Source organism: Bombus vancouverensis, chromosome 4, assembly GCF_051014615.1.
Source record: "Bombus vancouverensis nearcticus chromosome 4, iyBomVanc1_principal, whole genome shotgun sequence".
Classification (NCBI taxonomy): domain Eukaryota; kingdom Metazoa; phylum Arthropoda; class Insecta; order Hymenoptera; family Apidae; genus Bombus; species Bombus vancouverensis.
Genome location: NC_134914.1, coordinates 19,161,976 through 19,183,166, shown reverse-complemented (window position 1 = coordinate 19,183,166; position 21,191 = coordinate 19,161,976). Strand labels below are relative to the sequence as shown.

Below are 21,191 nucleotides of genomic sequence, written 5' to 3'. Positions count from 1 at the left end.
AATGGCTGGATAAGCTGCTCGCTGAAGCAAAGATTCCAGAATCGTTCATCTAACGAAATCTCCTTGGAAGAAGGTTTCCAAGAAATTCGAAACCGAAGAAGACTAACCGTAAGAAAAATGGTAGGATTAGGTATTAATGGAATAAAATTACAGGCTTTCTGGGGCGATAAGTAATAACATTTGATAGATGCGCAAGAAAGATTTATCGATGAATACATAACAACGCGAAGCACGTGTTGAAGAATTCTTTTAATTACTTGAAAAAAACGCAAGCAAACTTGTAAAACAACTTTCATTTTGAACAGCTAACGCATACTATTCGCGATTTCTATTAGCATACTACTCTCGTCAAGCATATTAATTTCACTTGCCAACGTAACGTCTCTGGGTCATAGAATCAGTAGGGCAAAAATCTTTAATATCAAATTCTTCGGTAATAACATAATATCTCATATACGTTTATATCATCCAACGATGGAGAAAGTTGCAAATCGCGGTTGTACTACCGTATCAATTGTAATTTCGGATAAGAACAGCGTGGGATTTCTGAAAATGTTTGTAAAAGATGCTTTAAAATGGCAATGCAATTATATTGCAGAAACACGTAAAAATAAGTTAAAACGTTATTATGGTAAATTTTTACGGAACTTGAAAAAATTGTAAACTTGGAGATTGAAAAATTAAAAATTTGTATTTTAATAATTCGTAATCATAGGAAATTCGTATGGAAAGTTACATAAGGAATTTTACAAACCCGATGCTATAAAATATTCCAAAAGTATTCGAAAGTGAAATTATTAGCAGAGTGTTGTCCAATTCCAGTAAATTTCTCCTGACATTTCCAGTTCCTAAAAAGTAAAAGACTAAAATCTGTGGAACGTACGAGCACGTTTATTCGCGAGACATCCATCGTAAAGCACCGCCGCCGCTTTAATTACAGCTAAACGATCGTGCTCTCACGCGATCTCTCGCACGATCAGCGAATAACAGAATTGATCGACGCTGCTATGAATTTCACTACAGATAGCCGTTATTCCTGGATTAGGAATCATTCGACTCGCAGCTTAGAAAGGGAAATCGTGAAATTCATTGGCAGCCGGAAACACGCCCGAAGCACATCGACTTGGCACTGGCCACACTAATAATACAACAGGTTAATGACAGGGGAATCGTACGTGAACGTGTAGGAAGTAAGAGTTTCCCCCTCTTGGCGAACAACGGGCGATCGACGAATCGTTTCTCTGTTCGACAACGATTATCAACGTTATCAGAATTATGGAGATACTGTTTCTCTTATCGAATCTTCTCGAGTTTTAAACAACTTTCGATTAATCTTCAACAGAGCGTGTCCTGTTGGTTTTTATGACTCTTATTAACAAATTCCATTTGTTTGTTTTCATTTACTTCGTCTTTTATTATTATTGTACATTGTCTATCGCTTTTTATTACTATTTTAATGTCGTATTATATTTATTACAATACAATTCCTATATGTAAAAATTTCACAAAAAAACATTTGGATTCATCGATCACGATAAATTTGAACAAAATGTCTAGTGAAATTTATTCGTAAAAGACTTATTAAGGAAAGCAAGATATTTCTGTTCGATATCTGTGGACTAAGGCGTTTGCTCTTTACTGAACGCATGTACAAATGGAACATTCTATGAAATCAAGCACGTAAAAGAATGATAACTACGCACGTGATTGTCGAACTTTCATGAGAAAAGAAGAGGGGAAGGAATGCATAGGAGAAATCGTTTGACTGGTTATTGGAAAGAAAATAACTTATCGTTTAAACATTTCTACGTAAGCTTTTATTCTAAGAGGCAAATACAACGTTTGTTTAAAGAAACCTAGGATTTAGATAGAGTAAACCGAAGATTTACCGGGGATTTATTTGAGGAAACATAACTGTAAAAATGTTCGTGTCCTTCTTATGACTCTTACTGTCTTATCATCTTCTACATTTCCGTAATTGGCGTTCTTCATGGAGCAAGACGTCATAAGGAGGATGACAAATTTTGGAAGAAGCGCCCAATCGTTATTCACGAAGATAAAACTAAGAAGTCGCGTTCCAAGTCTCTCGCTGAAAGGAGGAGACCTCTACCGACTTCAGATAAAATTCCTGCTAAGCCGTCAACCGCGAACCACTCGGGGCTCGGTTAGAATTTTACGATACAACTCATGGCGAGCGCGTGATGGCGAATTTCGCGCAGGTAGAGCTCTAACTTACTGTAAGTTTTGCAAAATTAAACACCTGATAATTCTATTTAACGTAAAATACTATGTTACGTCGGGCGACACTCTACCTAAACCAGGTCACACTCCACGGGCAAGGTGGGAACCAGATGTCCCCTCATCCTTACTGCGTACCCTCGATAGTCCTAAGGACCCATTATAAATCTCAGGACTTTGCTAGCTAAGGTCCTTCAGATTTAACAAACATCTCTTTACCGAATCGTTTCTAAAGCTTATTGTTTACTACGGGAAGACGCGGGAAAGTTAGTTTTTCTCACGTATGACACTTCCCACTAGCGACTTTCTATCGAGGGCGGCTAAGACCCTTCCTAGTCCACCAACCTTCTTTTATCCAATCAGAAGCAACGTCTATTGCCCTCGCTTTCCTAACCAAAATTGTCATCAACAAACCCGATGGTCCCTTGTGTTAGACACACCCATCGCTAGCTTTCCTCCGATACAGCATCGTCGCTTTGATTTACTTATTCTTTATCGTTAGAATAGTCAACGTGTCATTATCGGGCTTCTATCCTTAAATCAATCACCTACTTAACTTGTACATACGCGTCAATGTAATTACCTTCTTTACAAAGTTGTTGAAATAAACATTAATTTATACCTGTTAACTCAGTGTAACCTCGATCGAACCACCCTTATTATCGTAACAGAAATCAGGGGATCGATCATTTCGTGGCGTCGATTATCTAATCGTAACGGGAATTTACGACTCCCGTTGACGTGCTTTCTCGCGAGTGGTCGAAACAACTAAATTTGTAGAAGAATGTCTACCTATAATCTGCAATTTGAAGACGTGTCATCAACTTGTCGCTAACGTTATTATTTACAAAAGTATTAGACGACGATCGAAGCGGTCAGGAAAAATATTTAACTAGTAGAGTCTTTGCTATACATGGGAAATTACGCGATTATATGAAGCTCCACGAACAAATACGCAAATAATTAATATACTACCGTCGTACTTGCTGAGATCAATAATAAACAAAAAGGAACAAATTGTAAGTACAAGATAGTTTCGTATTGAAAACACGTCCAAATGATAAAAGCTTGAAAAATTCTTCTAAGAAAGGAAAATGTAAGTATGTAAATATAAAGATGTAAGATAGAGTGGATTTATTCGAATGCATGCATAGAATAAAAACAATATACGTACTTTGTCGATCCATAAACGAGTAAACATGTAACAAAAAACCAATCAGCTTCGTGTTCGAAACTAGTTTGTATTAGTAAATTCAATTATTGAGTCTTCGCAAGGCAGGTGTATATTCCTTCAATGTACACGTTTCCATTAGCCGTACTCAAAGTGCAGAACTACCAAACTGTGGAGGAAAACACGACGCTCGTTCCTTTTCACGACGACACGGTCATTGCATACAAATGTTGCAACGTGCTACGTGCTTCTTTGAAGCTGCTTCTCTATGGCCGGACTCAACATTGTAACAATAGCGATAGATGGTCAACCTTCCGTCCTTCTCGGCTTAATACAATGTCACATCAACCTCAAATTCTCATTTCTAATATCTAATTCCCTTAGTTTTACATTAAAACGTATATTAAACGAAAAAACAAAAAATAGTTGGTAAACCGATATTATAAACTACAGCTGTTCATGCATTTATGGGAATTCGAGAAAACAAGAATATACAGAAGATATGTAACATAAATGTATCAAAATATACAAACTGTCATTATGTTTTTTTTCTGTTTCCATTACATTCTAGAAATCATGAATTATGCACGAAAATCTGTAGTTATTAGCATTGTCACTATGGTTCTCGGTATTTCTTTCGACGATTATGATTTTTCTTAGAAGAAGTATTACTTAAGTTAAACAATCTTTCGCGTTAGTTCCGCTGATTTATATTTGTTACACACTGGCGACAGAAATCGGACTTCGCGCCTAGTTCAAGGAAACGCTCGCATGTAATTTGTAACTGACGCACAGGGCGTCCTCGGATTATCCTCCTTTAAATATATCCTTGTTCTTTTTCGACGGTTTGCATCACGACTTTTCATCTTGAAATGAAACTTGTGGACTCGATACATAGTTCCTTAATATGCATAAATATTTATCACAAAGGATTACGTATCAACGGTTCGTCTTATCGATTTATCAATACTTCGTAAATCTCGTGGAATCTTCAAGTTCGGTATTCTCCACTATTCGATCTTCCTACGATTTAATCGTTTCTTTGATCGATTACCTCTTTCGCAAGGCAACAAAATAATTATCGCACTGTTACTGTCGCTATTGCTGATACCGATGGAATACAAAGGTTCGATAGCGACCGACTAGCTACACTGGCAATCTACCATTTCCATTACCATATTTTAATGCCTATACTAGGTACCCCAACACCGATACACCGTAACGTATCTCTATTTCGCACTCCCTCTATCTCTCGTTCACTCTGAACATCACCGATGCTCACATTCATATTCAGCCCTCGTATCATATAACAAATCCTTCCACCATGAAACCACCGTCGTGTCGGACGATCGATCATGCATCCTGACCCACCCCAACGCCACAGCGACTCGGCTCATCACGATCCGTCTCCAAGTTCAGCGTCAATTTATTTATAAACACCCATAACCCGATCCCAGCCGTGCCATCCGATAAACAAACATCCCTTTCCTCCTACCAGAACTTTCGCCGGGGAGAGGAAGCGGCTGATAAACAGGCTGTTTCGCCCCATTAATCCCGTGACCGACAGAAATCATCCGTCCCGTTTCGTTCGTTCGATCGATCGATCGTTCCACTTCGAGCATCGAACGGCACGCGCGTGTCTCGGCCACGCTGTCGTCGACGAGCATCGACGACAGATACGGAGAGAGGGAAGTCGATCGTAACGAGGAAGGAAGGTCAGAGCTCGAGTCACCGAGTTCCCCAACGCGTTTATATAGAGGAGAGAACCTCGTTTATACATCACCTACTAATGCGTGATATATCGTATTTGCCTGACACGACAACGGCATCGTCTCTGCTCGTCGAATCGTACGACCGCCGGTCGATCCTTCAGTCAAGTCAATGATGGAATCACGGCTAAACGGTGAGTGAGAGTTATCCGTTCCGTTTCCGGTCACCGAGGGTCGAGTACATGGGGTCGTGGTGATGACGAAGGGCGAATCACGATTAGTGGAACGTGTGCGGATGCTGGGAACGTTTTCGTCTAGTTTGGGCAACTCGTAGATTTGCGAGATTTTTGTAACTTGGAATTTTACTCGTGGCTTGGAAGTGATAGGCAAAGAATGGAATATCAAATCTTGCAATTTCAACGATGAATCTTCGATGAGTGAAGATTTACAGTTATATCGATGAATGTTAATCACGAACGAAACGAATCGAATTCGATCGAATAATTAGTATCTATTATAGCAACAATATTATTTATATATTGGTATATCTGGGCAGTAATTTCTGAAATATTTATAATTTACAAAATTGATATACCCAATAGCGTCTGTATCGTCACATTTATCATCGTATTAATTTAAATTCATGGAAATTTATTTTCTCTTACTTCGGATCCCGCTAATGTATTTTCGACTCAGAAGTATCTTTTTCTGAATATTTTATTTTAAAGCGAATATTTTTTTTTGCAACATATATTCATCGAATTCTTTCTATTTGCTCTTATCCTTTATCCGCTGTTGCATACAGTTTGAATATTTTTATCGTCGTGTTTCACTCGAATTTGTAGAATTGTCTATTTTTTTTTCTTACTTTTTATCTTTGTTATCTAATAATCGGCCATGACATTTTCACGACGAGAAAAGCCGTACCAGCCTTGAAATTCAGAGTGTCATCTCCACATCTACAGACTTATACACGTTCAAAAACTGGTTCCTAATCGCGTCACTAGCAACAGCCATGATTTTAATTAAGAAAACAAAAAGGGGAAAGGAAGAGACACGTTTCAACTTTCCACGACCGAACACCATTTCGAAACGTTTTATCTAATCGTAGAGTTGCCGCAATCGGACTGACTGCATTTCAGCGCCAAGGCGTCAAACGACGATAATAAACCGACCCGCGAAAGATTCAAAACTATATACCGATCGCGTATTGCGAACGATCGCAGTTCTGCGCTCCACCGAATGGAAAACGCGGCGCATATTAATTCAAGGTTCAAGAACCTTTCGATTTGGCGTGACAAACAGTCCCAACCAGTTTGGCATTCCTACGACGTTCACGTTTAAGCGTCTGAAAAGTTTATAATTACCAGTTGGCGCGCGAATACTTACATCGTTCGAATATTCACAACAAAAAAAATGATTTGAGAATCATGGATAAAGTGAAAAAGCTAATCCATTGCGTGTAAAGCATAAAAATTACACCGAAGGAACGTGTATATGAAAATCACATGGGAAAAATATGATAAGTCTGTTTTTATCGTTCTTCTGGTTTTTGTCACGCGATAGATGAAAGAGAATAGTATGCAGTCGCTCGCATTTGTATTCGAAACGCCTTAAAATGGAACAACTCTTTAAAAATTGGACTAAACGACTTGAAATTTTTTAAGAAGTTGGAAGGATTAATTCAATGGATGAATAAAAAAGATTAAAAGATTTCGTAAAAAGTTTCGATCGATCGGAATCGCGAGAAAAATAATAAAGAAGGCCGCGTTTTACAACCTTTGTAGCTGGGTCTGTAACGAAAATCGAAACGATACGTTTTGTAGATTTATACCAGTTATAGACATACTGAACGTTCTATCGAAATCTGCTGATGCAGAAACGAGCGACAGCCATCGAAAGATTCCCCGTAAGAATCTTCAAATTTATTACGGTTATCCGAAAGTCGTAAATAACTGCGATTTTCATTATTTCTAACCGTTTATAGCTCATAAAGATGTTAATTAAGTTAAGTTAATGATAAAAAAGTTGAAAAATGCGACATTTACTCTTTACAATTTTCTTCGTGATTCTTCAATTCCAATCAACTGCAATTTTTTCGACGTTTTCTTTACGCGTCATAAATAATGCGCAAAATTCATTCTTCTAAATAGCTTGTCAAAAAATCGCTCGGTCTAATTTTAAAAAGGTTACTCAGATTTAAAAGATATTGAAACATTAATGTGACGCTGCCTGTATATCCTTTTTATAATATTAGATCCAAAGACGTACACCTACTTTCACAAACATTACGACGACTACGGTAAATAAATTGAAATATAATTATATCCATCAATTTTCATACAAAGGCAATTTTTCTGCCATATCAATCGTTACGTGTGTGATTTACGTGGGTTATTAAGATTTTCTTCAAATGTTAGCATCCTGTATTCGTTAATGATCCGTATCTCATAACGATAATCGAAGAAACGTATATCACGTATGTAGCAAGGAGACGACATTACGTTCCAATTTGCTCGTCGATTTCCAGGTCGAATTCTTCCCATAGCGGAGTTCAATTTCCCTGCAGCCACCTGTCACACGGCTCTCTATTCACCGTGCGAATCTCTGGAAACAGCTCGACCAAGATTTCCACTCGATCAGTTAATAAAATCCATTTCCCCTCCAACGAATCGGTCAGCTTAATTCCAGACGGCGTGAAACGTGACTATTTTCCTCGCAGTACAAGTTTCAATGCCGCGTTTCCTATCTCGTTCTATTCGTTCTATTCGTCGACAACGACGATCGAGTCGCGCCGATACGAAAAGAAACGCGCTTCCGATCCGACCTACTCAACGATGATCATCGATCCTATGAACGAATCGTAGACGCTCGCGAAAAATCGTTTAATCTTACTTTTTCGACCCTGAAGGCGAAGCTGTTGAGCCTATAAGAACGGGTCTCTGGGCCCGGTCCCACCGCATTTTCGTCCGTTTTGTCGATCGAACGCACGTCGCGGTTCTTCGGCGAACGTTCTCGCCTTCGTTCGCTCGACCGTTGCGCCCCCACCTCGAGGATATTCACTCGTTCCGTCGACAGAATTTTCCGTCCCGTCGATGTGTCTTGGTCGATACACTGGCTGATTCATTAGTATTTGCTTCAGTTCCGTGTTAGTTATTTTATCGAGTGGTCGATTTCCAAGGAATTTGTTCGAAGTATCGGCCAAACTCTCTAAAGTCTCGTTGACAAAGAAAACCGAAGAGGATACCGAGGATCCGAGTCAAGTAACACTTGTTATGATCGAACGTAAGTACTCTTTGGTTTCGTGTAGGAGCGCTGTTGCTATTGTTTTTGTAGAATTGTATGGAAGTTTGGTAGGTTTAAGGCGTGCGAACGTCTTTTTAATCGATCGTTTATAATCGCATCAGACGTTATAATATATGTCATTACCGTGAATTTTCGTGCATTTATGTGAATCACTTATCCGACATCGAAACATATATATCGATATATGCATGAAGTCGCGCGGTCTTATTATTAGCGATAATATATTAAAATTATAGATTGAGTTTTATCATTTTTACAAAAAATTGATACCTTGTAATTTCGTGTTTTGTTAGAAATTCTCTCGTTAGCTTTACGATGTGATCGAATTTATCTTGGCAACTGATCCGACAATGAAATATTGTTGGAAAGATTTCTAGCGAACGAATTAATTATATTTTTACTTCGTCCTTTTTGGTGTTGAGATTTTCAGTAGTTTCTTCCGAGTGTTTTTAGAAGAGAAAGGAACGAATTTGTGTAAACGTCAACTCGACAATCCGATTACCAGGGTACCAAATTTTTACGCTAACATTAACATTAACTTGACATTTGCGTCCCTCTTATCGTGACTCTCTCGGGTTTGTAATTTAAAAGTAAACATGACATTGATCAAGACGAGCCATTTAGCAAAAGGTTGCGTTATCGTGGGCCGTTCCAACACTTGTTTCCCTTGTTAAAATCGTTACTTTGTATTTATTCTTTCTAATTATTCGCGTAATATTTCGCAAGCCTGTAATTATTCGTACAACGATCAATTTTTATCGTCATGTGTAAATATCAAATAAGTGGAAAACGAACAACGAGGAAAATCGGTTTTTTCAAATCCTCGACTGTCTCTTTGTTTCGCTGTTTCAATATTTATTTTTTCATTAAAAGGAACAAGAATATAGTTGATCTCAGGAACGTAAATTGTATTAGCAAACAAGAAACTTGTTGCTTATTTGCTTCCTTCTGCCTCTTGAGCAGCGAAGATTACACAAAATTAATGACATTGTGAATTAATATGAATTAATGAATAAATCGAACATGATTTTTATCACATTTCGATCGAAATGACGGGCACAAAATCACGTTAAATCAACACGACGATCGTAAGAGACGATACGCGCAAGATACATCGTATCGTATACTAAGATCGTAAAGTGACAAAAACAGGGAAGCAAGTCAACCATGAAATAGTCAAATCGATTTCATAAGATTTTCTTTGAAGCGTTAATTGAAAATTAAAATACATTCATTTGGAATTAAGATTGGTCATTATGACGTGTAACAAAATTGTTCTCGTCGCCGACCTTTATTCGCACTACGTCAATCGAAGATATAATAAAAAAAGGAAGGCGGACAAGTAAAACGATAATGTATTCGTGCCGATAGAAAACACGCAACGATTTACATACACACTAGCGTCCATATTACTTCTGCCAGTGATGAAAGTATCGCACACGTTTCACAACACTTAACCAGCATTCACTTTCCTACGTAGATGATAATCTTGTCGAGATTCTGTGATAAATTTTACAAGAAAATTTAAAACACTTATCCCGCACGAAAACTCCTTACAGCCGGATCTTTTTCGAAAAACTAAATGCCGACCAAGGTATTCCTCGATAGACCGTCCCGATGCTAGACAATTCTCTTTGTGTTCATCGCACGTGTTCGTCTTACAAATGAAACCAGCGGTTTCTCTGCGACCATGGCACGTTTGTTACGTGTGCACAGTTACATCAGAATCATACAACATTTTCCTAACCAGTTTCCCGTGATCGTACTATTACGTCGTTGTCAAGTTTCGAACCGCTTATCCTGTTGCTTTACGAATTAGCTGGAAAATTGATTTTAATATAAATACGATGTAGAGTACACGGTACTCGTGTAATTTATTAAACGCGCTGCAACGCTTGAAAGTATGCGGAGATTTGTTCGTTTTTGACAGAATATAATTTAATCACCAAATTACGGGAAGAAATTACGAAAAGACTCTGTGCGATATTATCGTTTATTATTATTACAAGTGAGTTTCATAGTATATTATTACACGATCAAATTCAGTTTTAAATGTTAATGTACGATAAGAAGTTAGTGCGCTATAGCGAAGATATAAGCAAGATGTAAACATCGTACAGCAATTTTGTGAAAAATGTCTTGCAATTTTTATGTACATTTTCGGTTTTGGCGAAAACTCATAATATTTTCTACCACACATATAATAAATTCATCAAAGTTTTCTATGTGTAACTCATTATACTTACCATTGGTAGTGTACGTATATCCGTCCTAACTTCATATACAGATAACGCTATTGTTTGACGACTCTTTAGACTGCTTCGTCATTAGAGAGTAACGCAGTTTTAATAGTTTGATAATGAAAGATTTTGCTTATTTAAGTCTTGTCAGTTAAGATTTTAATGAACAATTACGAAACTTTTTGAAGAGTACGTCCTCAATTGAATATTGTGACATATCTTAAATTGGAATTCCAATAATGTCTTTTATCTAATGATTCGTACCTGTATTCAGCGTTTGAAAATATTCTGAAATGTCTAAAATATTTGTCATTGCTTGTGAGATAAATCAGTAACAAAATAGTAAGAAAATATTCGAACGAAGATGGGAAGTTTCTTCAATAAAAATATTTTTAAGTATTTTACCATAAATCTAAAAGTGTATAGGATATTTTTCAAAGTCAACAATTTCTTTATTGCTTGTCTGCGTTTTATATTCGTCCAAGTAATTTCGAACGGATTGTAAATAATACACTTCCCTCCCCGAAAGGAAAGTCAATTACGAATGACGTACATATAAAATCACGAAATTGTTTTCTGTGGAACATAAATATTACTCGTTGAAGGTAGCCTGATAATGATTCATTGAACAGTCATCGATATATTTTTGTCGACATAATCACGAAGAATTTTAATTATGATCGATCGTAAAGCAGAATTTCTTACGTCAATTTTTAGTATCCTGTTATTTTTGTATAATCTTACCTTACTTCGATCGAGCTTCTGCCAACACTTTTCTCGCAAACCTATTTTATAACATCCGTTCTCTAATTATCTAAAAACCTCTTTCTTCGATGCCGACGAACCAGATTCCCATCTCTTTTCACACTAATAAGACTCTGTAATTCCTCTGACATTTCAAGTTGCTTTCTTCTTCGTCGTCTTGAAAATCAGGTTCTTTTCTTATCTAAAGACCCAATCAAAGTTAACGTAACGAGCATGTCTTCGTTCCACGCGTTACAGCTTGCAGGAGGAAGCTTTTCTTCCTCTTCTTTTCTTCCTGTTTCTCCTCGAGTTTTCATCTTCATCTTTCCTCTGTTTTCGTTTTCTTAACGCCCATTGTGAGATCTGCCTTCATTTTCCTTCTATTTTCATCCTCCTGGCTCCTTTCTGAAATTAAGCTCACCTTTCTCGGTTATCATTCGTGCTGTAATCAACGTCTAGACAAAAGACAGGTCATCAAGAACTACTTTCTTGCCTTGTGGGAGTAATAGAAACTACAGATTTTATTTACGGCGATAAACAAAATTATTGGCACGGAATAAGTTTCTTTATATAACCCTGCGCAAATTAACAACAAATACTTCGCCGAACGATCCTCGATTCTTTACTGAATTTTCGTATAAAACGCAATCTTTAAGAGTTAAGAACAATTATGACATAAATTTCAGTTCTTGAAATAGTTACGATCCGTTATTTTATTTCTACGTTAACGCGAAACAAAATGAAATAATATTCGAATATCCGAGTCAACTAAACATTTGGAATTTTCCTGAAAGAACAGGAAGAAAAATAACGTCGCAGGAGGTGATCGTCGTCGTCTGGTTGATTGCCAATTGTTTGCAGACGCAAGGCGTAAGACCGACGTTCCGACGATCGTTAACGATCTCCTTCAAACACCGAGAATGGTATTACGCATCCTCAACGATGGGAAAGTTTTCTCGGATTGCTCTAGGCTAACTATTACGAGAAAGAGGCAAGAGTTTTCTGCTATGGAGAATCGTCTCTGGACCATTGCATAAGAGAGTTATCTCACTGACCTCTAACTAGAGTTTCGAGTTGAACGAAAATTCGACGACTATCTCTAGATTTTTACTTCCACCATGAACGAAAAAAGTACATGCGTTTTCCCTTTTCTCGCGAAGAAAACAGTTTCGTGGAAACGTACAAACGGTACAGACGCTCGTTGTCAGTGAGAAACGATTCATCGAAGACGCAGCCTGTTGCAACGTCGGTTTATGCGAAAGTCCATCAACGATCGAACGTGCGCAAAATGTGAAACCGAATGCTGGCATCGGTTCAGCTCCTATTTCGATGTTTAAATAGTACACGAATCTTCGCGTTGGTCGCGAAGGTGGCTTACCTCGTTGCACTCTTGTGTTTCAGCAGTTCTTGGTCGACTGCCAATTGCGATGGCGGGTCGAAGCGCCTAAGTGGAATTGCTCGATAAAACTTTACAACCCCGAATGCAAGTGCGCCAGTAACCCTTGCTTTCGACTCTCTCATAAATCACGCTGATAAATATTGACAGAGGGTGGTTGGCAGGAGAAGGGAACGTGAAATCGAATGTGCTAATTCACGAACTTCTTTTAGAGAGAAATAAACGTTCCACGATTTGTAACTTCTGATCGTGATATATCCTCTGTATTAATTATATGTCAAGGTGAAATCTAGATACGTTTAATATGTCCAATTCCAGAAGCCACGAATTCGGAGTTCTCGGTTGCAAAACGACTCGTATTCCCGAGACAATCGCGGTCCCCAGCCAGATCGTAGGCGCCTCGTGTCTTTTGAACAAACAAAATATAACACCGATGACCCTGATCGTGAAACAGGTTCACCTCGAATAACACAAGCGTCTCCTTTTTCGTGGCTGACTGTACCTCGAGGTCGGACACGGTGAAAGAAACGGACCTCTGTCAACCTTTGATTTCATAATCCATTAACTCGTCCGAGTCGACTTTTAAAACTTAACAACGACGAGTACGACGTTCCAGAATTTTAAACGTTTATTTTATCTCTCTAAAGATCTTGGTGATTTTTAAATCCATAATAGCTTCTTATTACATAAGTTATTCCGACAGCTTAAAAAATAAGGAAAAAAGGTGTTCACATGACGCGAATGTTCGATTTAATAGGAAAAATGCCTTCTTCTTAGGATGTCTTCGGAAAGCAAGAGGAAGATAAATATTTAAATAGCAGGTCTCTTTGAGGAAGAAATGTGTACGTCGACTAAGAGCACTTTACACGCGACTAGTCGTCACGCGTAGTATCAAAAATAGCCAGAAACTTTTGCACAGTATCGTAAGCAGAAAGTTTACGCAATCGGCGGAATTCGCGCGCCACTTTTCTTTCTTGTTTCTCTGTTCGCCTGCCAACCGCTAATTACCTCTGCGATCGCGTCCTTGATCCTTTTTCTCCGTACTTTCGCCATCGATCGCCCTTTCAGGCCGTCTCTGGGTGACACGAGAAATACCCGATCCAATTAATTCATATTTCATGGACTCGGTCGAATAATCGAACAAATTGGCCTTTACGAATCTCAAAGTCTAATATTGCCCGCTTTATCATTCCAAGACGTAGAATTGTAAATTTGATATATACTCAACGTAATCAAAATAGATTTCGAGCTCGTCGAAAACTGTTCCATTTCGCTAACGGAATAACGATTGATATATTTATGTACATAAATTCAACCACTAGCTATTTCGATTCAATTAAACTGCTCGGTACGATGAAGGGTACCATGTTCACGAGTTGTGTTGTTCCAGGGGAACAGGATCGATCTTTGTCTTCGTGTGCCACGAATGGCTGCGAATTTCACCTCAAAGTACCTCCGAATTTAATACCTACGTCACACACTTGTGTAAAACCAGCTACGGTTTCCTTTTTATTCGCAATTCATCTCTTCTTACAACCACTTACTATTTTCTTATAATTCTCATCCGACATTGTTTGCCTCGATACGGACAAAAACATCGAACAGCTGTCACGTTTTTCATATTAATCCAACGTTGTGTATTCTTTCGTAACGTTACCGTTTCTTTTATCTTAAAGAATATAAGGAAGTAACGAGTCAACAAAAATATATAATCCTTTAAATAATAACTGAATCGACGATAATAATAATATGCAGATTTTTTTTATAGTCTAAGGTTTCAAACGAGGTGACTGTATCAAGAATAATGGTAACTCTCTAGTGATTTAATTCTCGATTAATATTCAATGTCCTTTATTCGTTCCAAAATGCCTATAAATACCTTATCTATGATTACCAAATTACTACTCGTTATTTTTATCGGTATTTCTCTTCCATTTCTCGTTACGTGATCCATTTCGTCGATGTCAAACGACCGATCGAGTCAAAATACCTTTCTGATTCCTTTATCTCGTTTTCTGTCTGCGTTACCTTCTCCGTTGCGTTACGTAAAATCCCTGGACGTTTTTTGCTCGACCATTTTACGCGTTCGACGGTGTACAAAAGACGCGAAACAAAGGTAATGTTTGTCTCGTGTATTCGCAGTCGTTCGCAGAGTATGATGTTCTTTGCCGTCCGTTTCTCCTAAATGGAGAAACAAAGGAGAGTAACTGGCGTGAAGGGTGTGCGCAGCAAAGTGTTCGTTTTAGTCGAATTGGGAACATTCGTCGTTAATGTACGGCTCGTGGAAAAAGAAGAGGAGTTTGTCGTCGAGAAAAACAGAGATAGGAGTTTCAAATTGTGACTTGTTTCTCGTGAATTTTCGTCTAACGATTAGCACAGCTTCTTGGTGACGTTTCAGTCTTTTAAACAGAGTTCGATTCTAATTTTATTATTGCAGTGGAAGAACAAAGTGAATTTTGTATACATCCCTGGTAACGTAGGTTAATCGATCGATTAAGAATATTAATGTCGAGAGGAAGAATTGGATGGAGCTGAAGTAGCGAATTTTTAACTCCTGGTACGAAGAACGTATTCGATTGTTACCGTCCATTTCCTTATCTACCATTTACGAGGAAAGCTCTGGTTAATTCCAGTTGATTCTGGTCGATCTACTAATTACGCGAACACCATTTACATACGCTTCAAATAATCACGTACTAAAGGAAAATTTATAACATGTTCTTTATAATGTGAAACGTTACAACAACATTAATTACACGGATTACTTGAATATTCATGCGTTTACCTTTCTCGTTCCAACTAAAGTTATTACGATACTACTTACATATAATTATCATTATGCTAAACTACTATTACTGCTATATTATACAATATACCGGTTATGCAAAGAACTATATAACTATGCTATATTATCGTTATACTAACTTCTTTAAATAGCAAAAGCTTTCGCATGGAAGTAATTACGCAGTGAATTTTATAACGCGTATCTAAAAATGGTTTTCCGGTGGAAATACGTAGCCGTTGCCACTCTTGGTGAAAGTGTGCACACAATTCGTGGCCTGATCTGTGAACTGCGCCACGAGCAATAGGAGAAGATTGCGTTGTGTTGCATTACGTGTCAACATTGGGCAATATTTATAAATTACTGCATCGATGCACTTTTGTTCGTTTCTTCGTTACAACAATATCTATATAGATAACAAAAGGAAACATTTGTCCTTTCATTTGGCCTCGATCAATCCGCATAATTTCGATTTCCATATACGATTTACGTTTATTTCAGATTAAAGTTTGCAGGGAATGAATACGATAATGCGAATGTTCCTCCTTCGTCCGATGAATATAAAGAAGAAATCGAACGATGTTAAAATTTGTACGTGAATAAATAAGCTCTGAGGATTCTATTTCGAATCACTTGACAATAATAGTAATGATAGTTAGCAGTAACGATAAAATCTTGTTTCTACCTTCAAATATCTTTTCTTCAAATTCTAATAAAAAGTATACTTTTCTCGAATATACCCGTCATCCTCCCAGAACAACGATTACGAGATAATCTTTGTACTTACTTTATAATTCTCCATAAAATTGTTGGAAAAACAGTCAGAACCCAATATAACTATGTACATATGAGCGTCGATGAAATTGTTAAATATTTGTATATTTATTTAAACGTCGAACCAGGATTGATTCGTAAGCAAGACGTTACAGTATCTGGCTTCTTTCTCGAAAAAGAAAGAGGAGAATACATCTAACGCACTAGATCTCCACTCGTAGAATCATAAGAAAACATCTGCACCAAGGTACATGTACACCTTTATACGCAGAGATTTCCGCATCGTTGAGCGTACAACGCGATTCCACGCTCTAGCTGCGACCGGGAAAGCGTAATTGTTGAAAATGGAAGGAAGAAAAAGAAGAAGAGTATATAAGGAGAAGGATACATCCTTCAGCAATCGTTGCACGTGCCTGTACGAGGAATCTTGTCTGCTTCGAGAATATGAAACGCTTGGGAAAAAAAATGTCGAATAACGTTTCCCAATGCAAATTCAGCGTTTGACGTGGTCTCGTTCTTACGCAACGACTATGTCAATTAAACATTGATTACATTTTTTAGTTGTATTTCACGAAACGATTGGGAAACGATCAAACATTCTGCGATATTTCTCGATCTAACGTGTTAATAATTTTACATATTTAACGTTCAGAATGATTAGATTATATCGTAATTCTTTGTTCTAATGTTTCGTAAGCATTTCAACTCGCTTCTTCGCGCCTACCCTGATTGACAGCTACACATATCGAAAGTAATATACTCGTTATATCACTTAGAATAAATTTCCAATCGAATTTTATTGAAACGTTTAGTTCTATTCGTAAAACTATGAATTAACACGAACATTCGCGATATGTTTATCATGCTATTAAATTATTCTCTACAATGTCAAGTGTTTTTTTTTTTTTATATGTATCTATCGATCTCTTTGATATTTGCTACAATCTATTGCATGCGCTGTAAGCAAATTTAACTTCCGTCTGTCGTACGTCCCCGTCATTACGATAATTACAATTCGCGACAAAATCACGTTCGAGTCTTTGAGACGACTCCACAAAGTCCGAAGTACGTTAAAAGACAAGAAAAGCGAACAGATGGTTTAACAAGAATAATAGGAATGCTTAAAAATGATTGGAAATGAGATAATCTATGGCGAGCGAACAAAATCTAGATAGAATTTGCGATATAATTTCTCTGGTTGGTTTTTCAGTAAACGCCGAGTAGGAGGAGGTGAAATGATAATGAACGTTTAAAGGAGAACGTACGCTTCGTTAATTAAATTCCGCGGAGTTAGCAGTGTTCTTCAGTATCAAACCGCCTTTGACTGGCGAGTGAGTCACTATCGTGACAAAATCGTCGCTTTCTGCACACTCGGCTTATCTGAATAATTACAAATTGGCGAATCGGATGTGTAGTCAGTCGCGACGATGCGGACGAATCGTCGAGAGTTTTGTCGAAAAGGAATTGAATTATTCAGAGATGAATTATTATTTCTGTGAGAAGACCATAAAACGGAACGAATTATAACTTCTGCGAAGACACGATAAACAAACGAAAGGAAAAAGGAAACTAATAAATCGGAAAGATGGAGGTGGAAAGTCAGTGGTGAAATTCTCTTAACCTGTTGCTTGTTTGTGATTTTAATGATCCGAGAAGTTACGTACAGTGGCTGGTGAAAAAGCATTTGATAAATGTATTATGTGCGTTATATAAAACATTTCGATAAATAAATCATAAGTTCGAAACAAAACCGAAAATGTGTGTACACTGTCGGCCGTAAATATTAGGTCACTGATTTTTAATAGAAATCTCCGCTACTTCGCTGCCTTTATTTTCGAATTATATTATCGTAAATCCGTTATATCGTTCGCATCGAATGCGTCTGTAACGAAAGTACTAAATAAAATGTTCTAGTAGATATAACGGATAGATGTTCTAATATTTATAGACAACAAGTGATTCGATTTCGATTGATTTTGGTTCTTGTTGGTTTACTCAAATTTCCGCAACTGCCTTCTTCTCGCAGCAACCCCTCCGATCGCAGATATTTCGAAAAATATATACAAACTATATAGAAACTATCGAGCCACTGTAAATGTTTAATTATCGTCATATCACACGGATTTCGATGATTTAAATCGATATTAATAGAAACGTATTTATTTACTTATGTAATACATTGCAGATAACATGTTGACCAATTGGGATAATATTCCGTCTCTGAAACTCGGCGACTACACGCTCGAGTTCGAAATATCGCCACCTGGACCGGAGTTGCAGGAAGTGGCGAAAAAAGAACTTCGTGAGACGCCAGAAATTCAACATGAATCGATCGCTCAACTTAGGGAATTACTGAAAGGTAAAGTTTCATTCGCAAATACCGATCGACGATATTATGTCTTTCTGTTCGAAAGCTCGAAAATTTCACTACGATACGATACTCGATCGAGTAATTAATATCTAAAGATCACAGACCAAAAACACGATAGATTCGTCTTTATCACCCTTAATCTATCACAGCCGAAACCGACTTGAAGTGTCCGCTGGAGAACGATGCCTGGCTGATTCGGTTTCTCAGGCCGTGCAAATACTATCCAGAATCGGCATTGAAACTCGTGAAGAATTACTACAGTTTTAAAATAAAGCACGCGGACATGTACGATAATCTGAAACCCAGCCGAGAGAGGAACATATTCGAGCACAATATTTTGACCGTGCTGCCCAACCGAGATCAATGTGGACGAAGGATACTAATCATCGAGCTTGGGAAAAAATGGAAGCACAACAAGTGCTCTTTGGACGAGGTGTTCAAAGGTTGCGTTCTGTATGTGGAGGCTGCCATGTTAGAGCCAAATACACAAATCGCTGGTGCCGTAGTCGTTTTCGATATGGATGGACTTACTCTTCAGCAGGCTTGGCAATTCACTCCAGCGATCGCGAAGAGGATAGTCGATTGGCTGCAGGACGCGGTACCTCTCCGAATTAAGAATATACATATTATTAACCAACCGTACGTGTTCAACATGGTGTTCGCGTTGTTCAAGCCGTTCTTAAGGGAGAAGCTGAAGAGTAGGGTGAGTTGACCTCTCTTTGAAAATTTCTACAACTTTCTCCGGAGAAAGTTGCAGTTCAATGGCTGATAGGATCCATTTGTTAACCTCCTAACCGGCTTGTTATTTAACTAGGAATTTCAATTAGCATGTATAGTAGCAATAACGGTCGTTGACCCGAGAAAGTGACGAATAATCAAAAGAAAGATCTCGTAGGAAGAGGAAAGAATTGCATGATACGTACGAGCATTTGTAGTTAGTAAATAGATAATTAAAAATTGTAGATAACCGAGACTGTAGATAATCAGGATCTGGTCGATCGATGTCCTAGCATATTTGAAAAGAATTTTTGTAAAATTCCAAGGTCGATGTTAACCGATGAGATCCATACAGTGCATTGTATTAGATATTACAAAAAATACGATTTTAATGCATAATTTGGTGATTTCAGCTGATTTTCCACGGGTCAGATCGCAAATCGTTCCACCAATACGTCTCGCCAAAATGTTTGCCCGCCTGTTACGGTGGAACGCTACAACTTCCACGTGTAACGGGATCACAGTGGTTGGAATTGTTACTAATGTGCGATAAGGAATTTGACGGTAGGTGACAAATTCCAAAATTGGGAAAGAGAAGTCTATAGCCGCAGTTTCTGACTAGTCAATTTATTATTAAGTTGTCCGAAAAGTGCCTTTCTTTCGCAAACGTATTTTTTTACAACAGTGCACCTTCGTACAAACGTGAAACCAAGTCTGTGAAATGTCGCGGTGTTTGTCTCAACGGAACAAAATTGATCGTACGTAATTCGATAAAATACTATAAAGGGAAAAACGTTGCGCGTCTATTATTTCCTTATAAAACGAAAGAAACTTTTCGAACAACCTAATAATATTATTAATTAATAAATTGTTGTACGAGAGGGCCCAGCATGTATATTACGCATGATATTATTTATTTATCGATTCCCCTTTGGTCTTTTTTCAGCAATCAACTCGTATGGTTATAAAAAATAATCCATGCGCTTCGGTATGCCTTCAAAACGACGGAAAAACGATTGTTCGATCGAAAATCGATATTCGAGCAAAGACGCTGGCTGTGGGTTCTTCCGACAAAGTAGTAATCCAGATTCGACATACAGTCTAGTTAGTTGCTTATTTATAAATGTTTATAATAGGTAATTTTTAGTTAAGTCTCTTAACTAAGCGTTATTAACTAGATTTTTGTAAAAAGAATGGAAGGGTAGTAGACACATTGTTTTAGTTAACTAGTTACACAGTTGTGGATTTATGATTCTTTTTTTACTGCAGGAGATAAATAATCGAGTTATCAGGATTTTATACGAGTTATAGTTTAGAGTAATTTTGTATGATATTAAATCGATATTTATGGTACTATATTTTATCCTATTTTCGTATTATTTTAATATGTACTTCGATGTATTTTTTTAAAATGATATACTGTAAACTTGTTAAAAGTGAAATACGATTTATATATAGTGTTGTTAACTTAATTACTTAACTTAAAGTTCCCCAAAACTTCAGAAGAATCTACCAGCTGATATGTTTCGTATAAATTAAGTTATCAACATGTTGATTAATTTATTGTTAAACAAAGTGGGTTTATCACAAGGTTATACGCTTGTAAAATATGTACTTAATGCGTATTAAAAAAAAACTAAATTAATTACACATAATAACCGCACATAGGCTTTACCATTATTTTTGTTTCGACCAACATTTTTTTATTAAAAATATATTCGTAATCAATCAATTATACAACGA

At 37.4% G+C, this 21,191-nt stretch overlaps 1 protein-coding gene and 1 long non-coding RNA gene across 3 annotated transcripts; one reads left to right on the top strand and one right to left on the bottom strand.

The window, feature by feature from the left end:
* Window positions 1-1,794: 1,794 nt before the first annotated feature.
* On the bottom strand, window positions 1,795-5,028 carry LOC117161485 (uncharacterized). Its single transcript, XR_013058152.1, has 2 exons — window positions 3,413-5,028; window positions 1,795-3,037 (listed from the first exon to the last, which is right to left on the bottom strand). It is a non-coding gene; the product is annotated as an uncharacterized LOC117161485 (long non-coding RNA).
* Window positions 5,029-5,172: 144 nt separating this feature from the next.
* LOC117161483 (alpha-tocopherol transfer protein-like) lies at window positions 5,173-21,111 on the top strand. Of its 2 annotated transcripts, none has more exons than XM_033343051.2 (5): window positions 5,173-5,312; window positions 18,546-18,719; window positions 18,881-19,434; window positions 19,862-20,012; window positions 20,395-21,111. In XM_033343051.2, the coding sequence occupies exons 1-5, from the start codon at window positions 5,291-5,293 to the stop codon at window positions 20,421-20,423; spliced, it is 930 nt and encodes a 309-aa protein (XP_033198942.1). In that variant the 5' UTR covers window positions 5,173-5,290; the 3' UTR covers window positions 20,424-21,111. The 2 variants fall into 2 exon arrangements, with proteins under 2 accessions (XP_033198942.1, XP_033198944.1); XM_033343053.2 differs by lacking the exon at window positions 5,173-5,312 and adding an exon at window positions 8,240-8,403.
* The last annotated feature ends 80 nt before the right edge of the window (window positions 21,112-21,191 follow it).

Excerpts from the sequence above, each read along its gene's own strand:
- LOC117161483 (XM_033343051.2), top strand. The coding sequence starts at position 5,291 with ATGATGGAATCACGGCTAAACG. Across the intron at positions 19,435-19,861 it reads GGGAGAAGCTGAAGAGTAGG|CTGATTTTCCACGGGTCAGA; the intron begins GTGAGTTGACCT and ends TGGTGATTTCAG. Across the intron at positions 20,013-20,394 it reads GTGCGATAAGGAATTTGACG|CAATCAACTCGTATGGTTAT; the intron begins GTAGGTGACAAA and ends GTCTTTTTTCAG.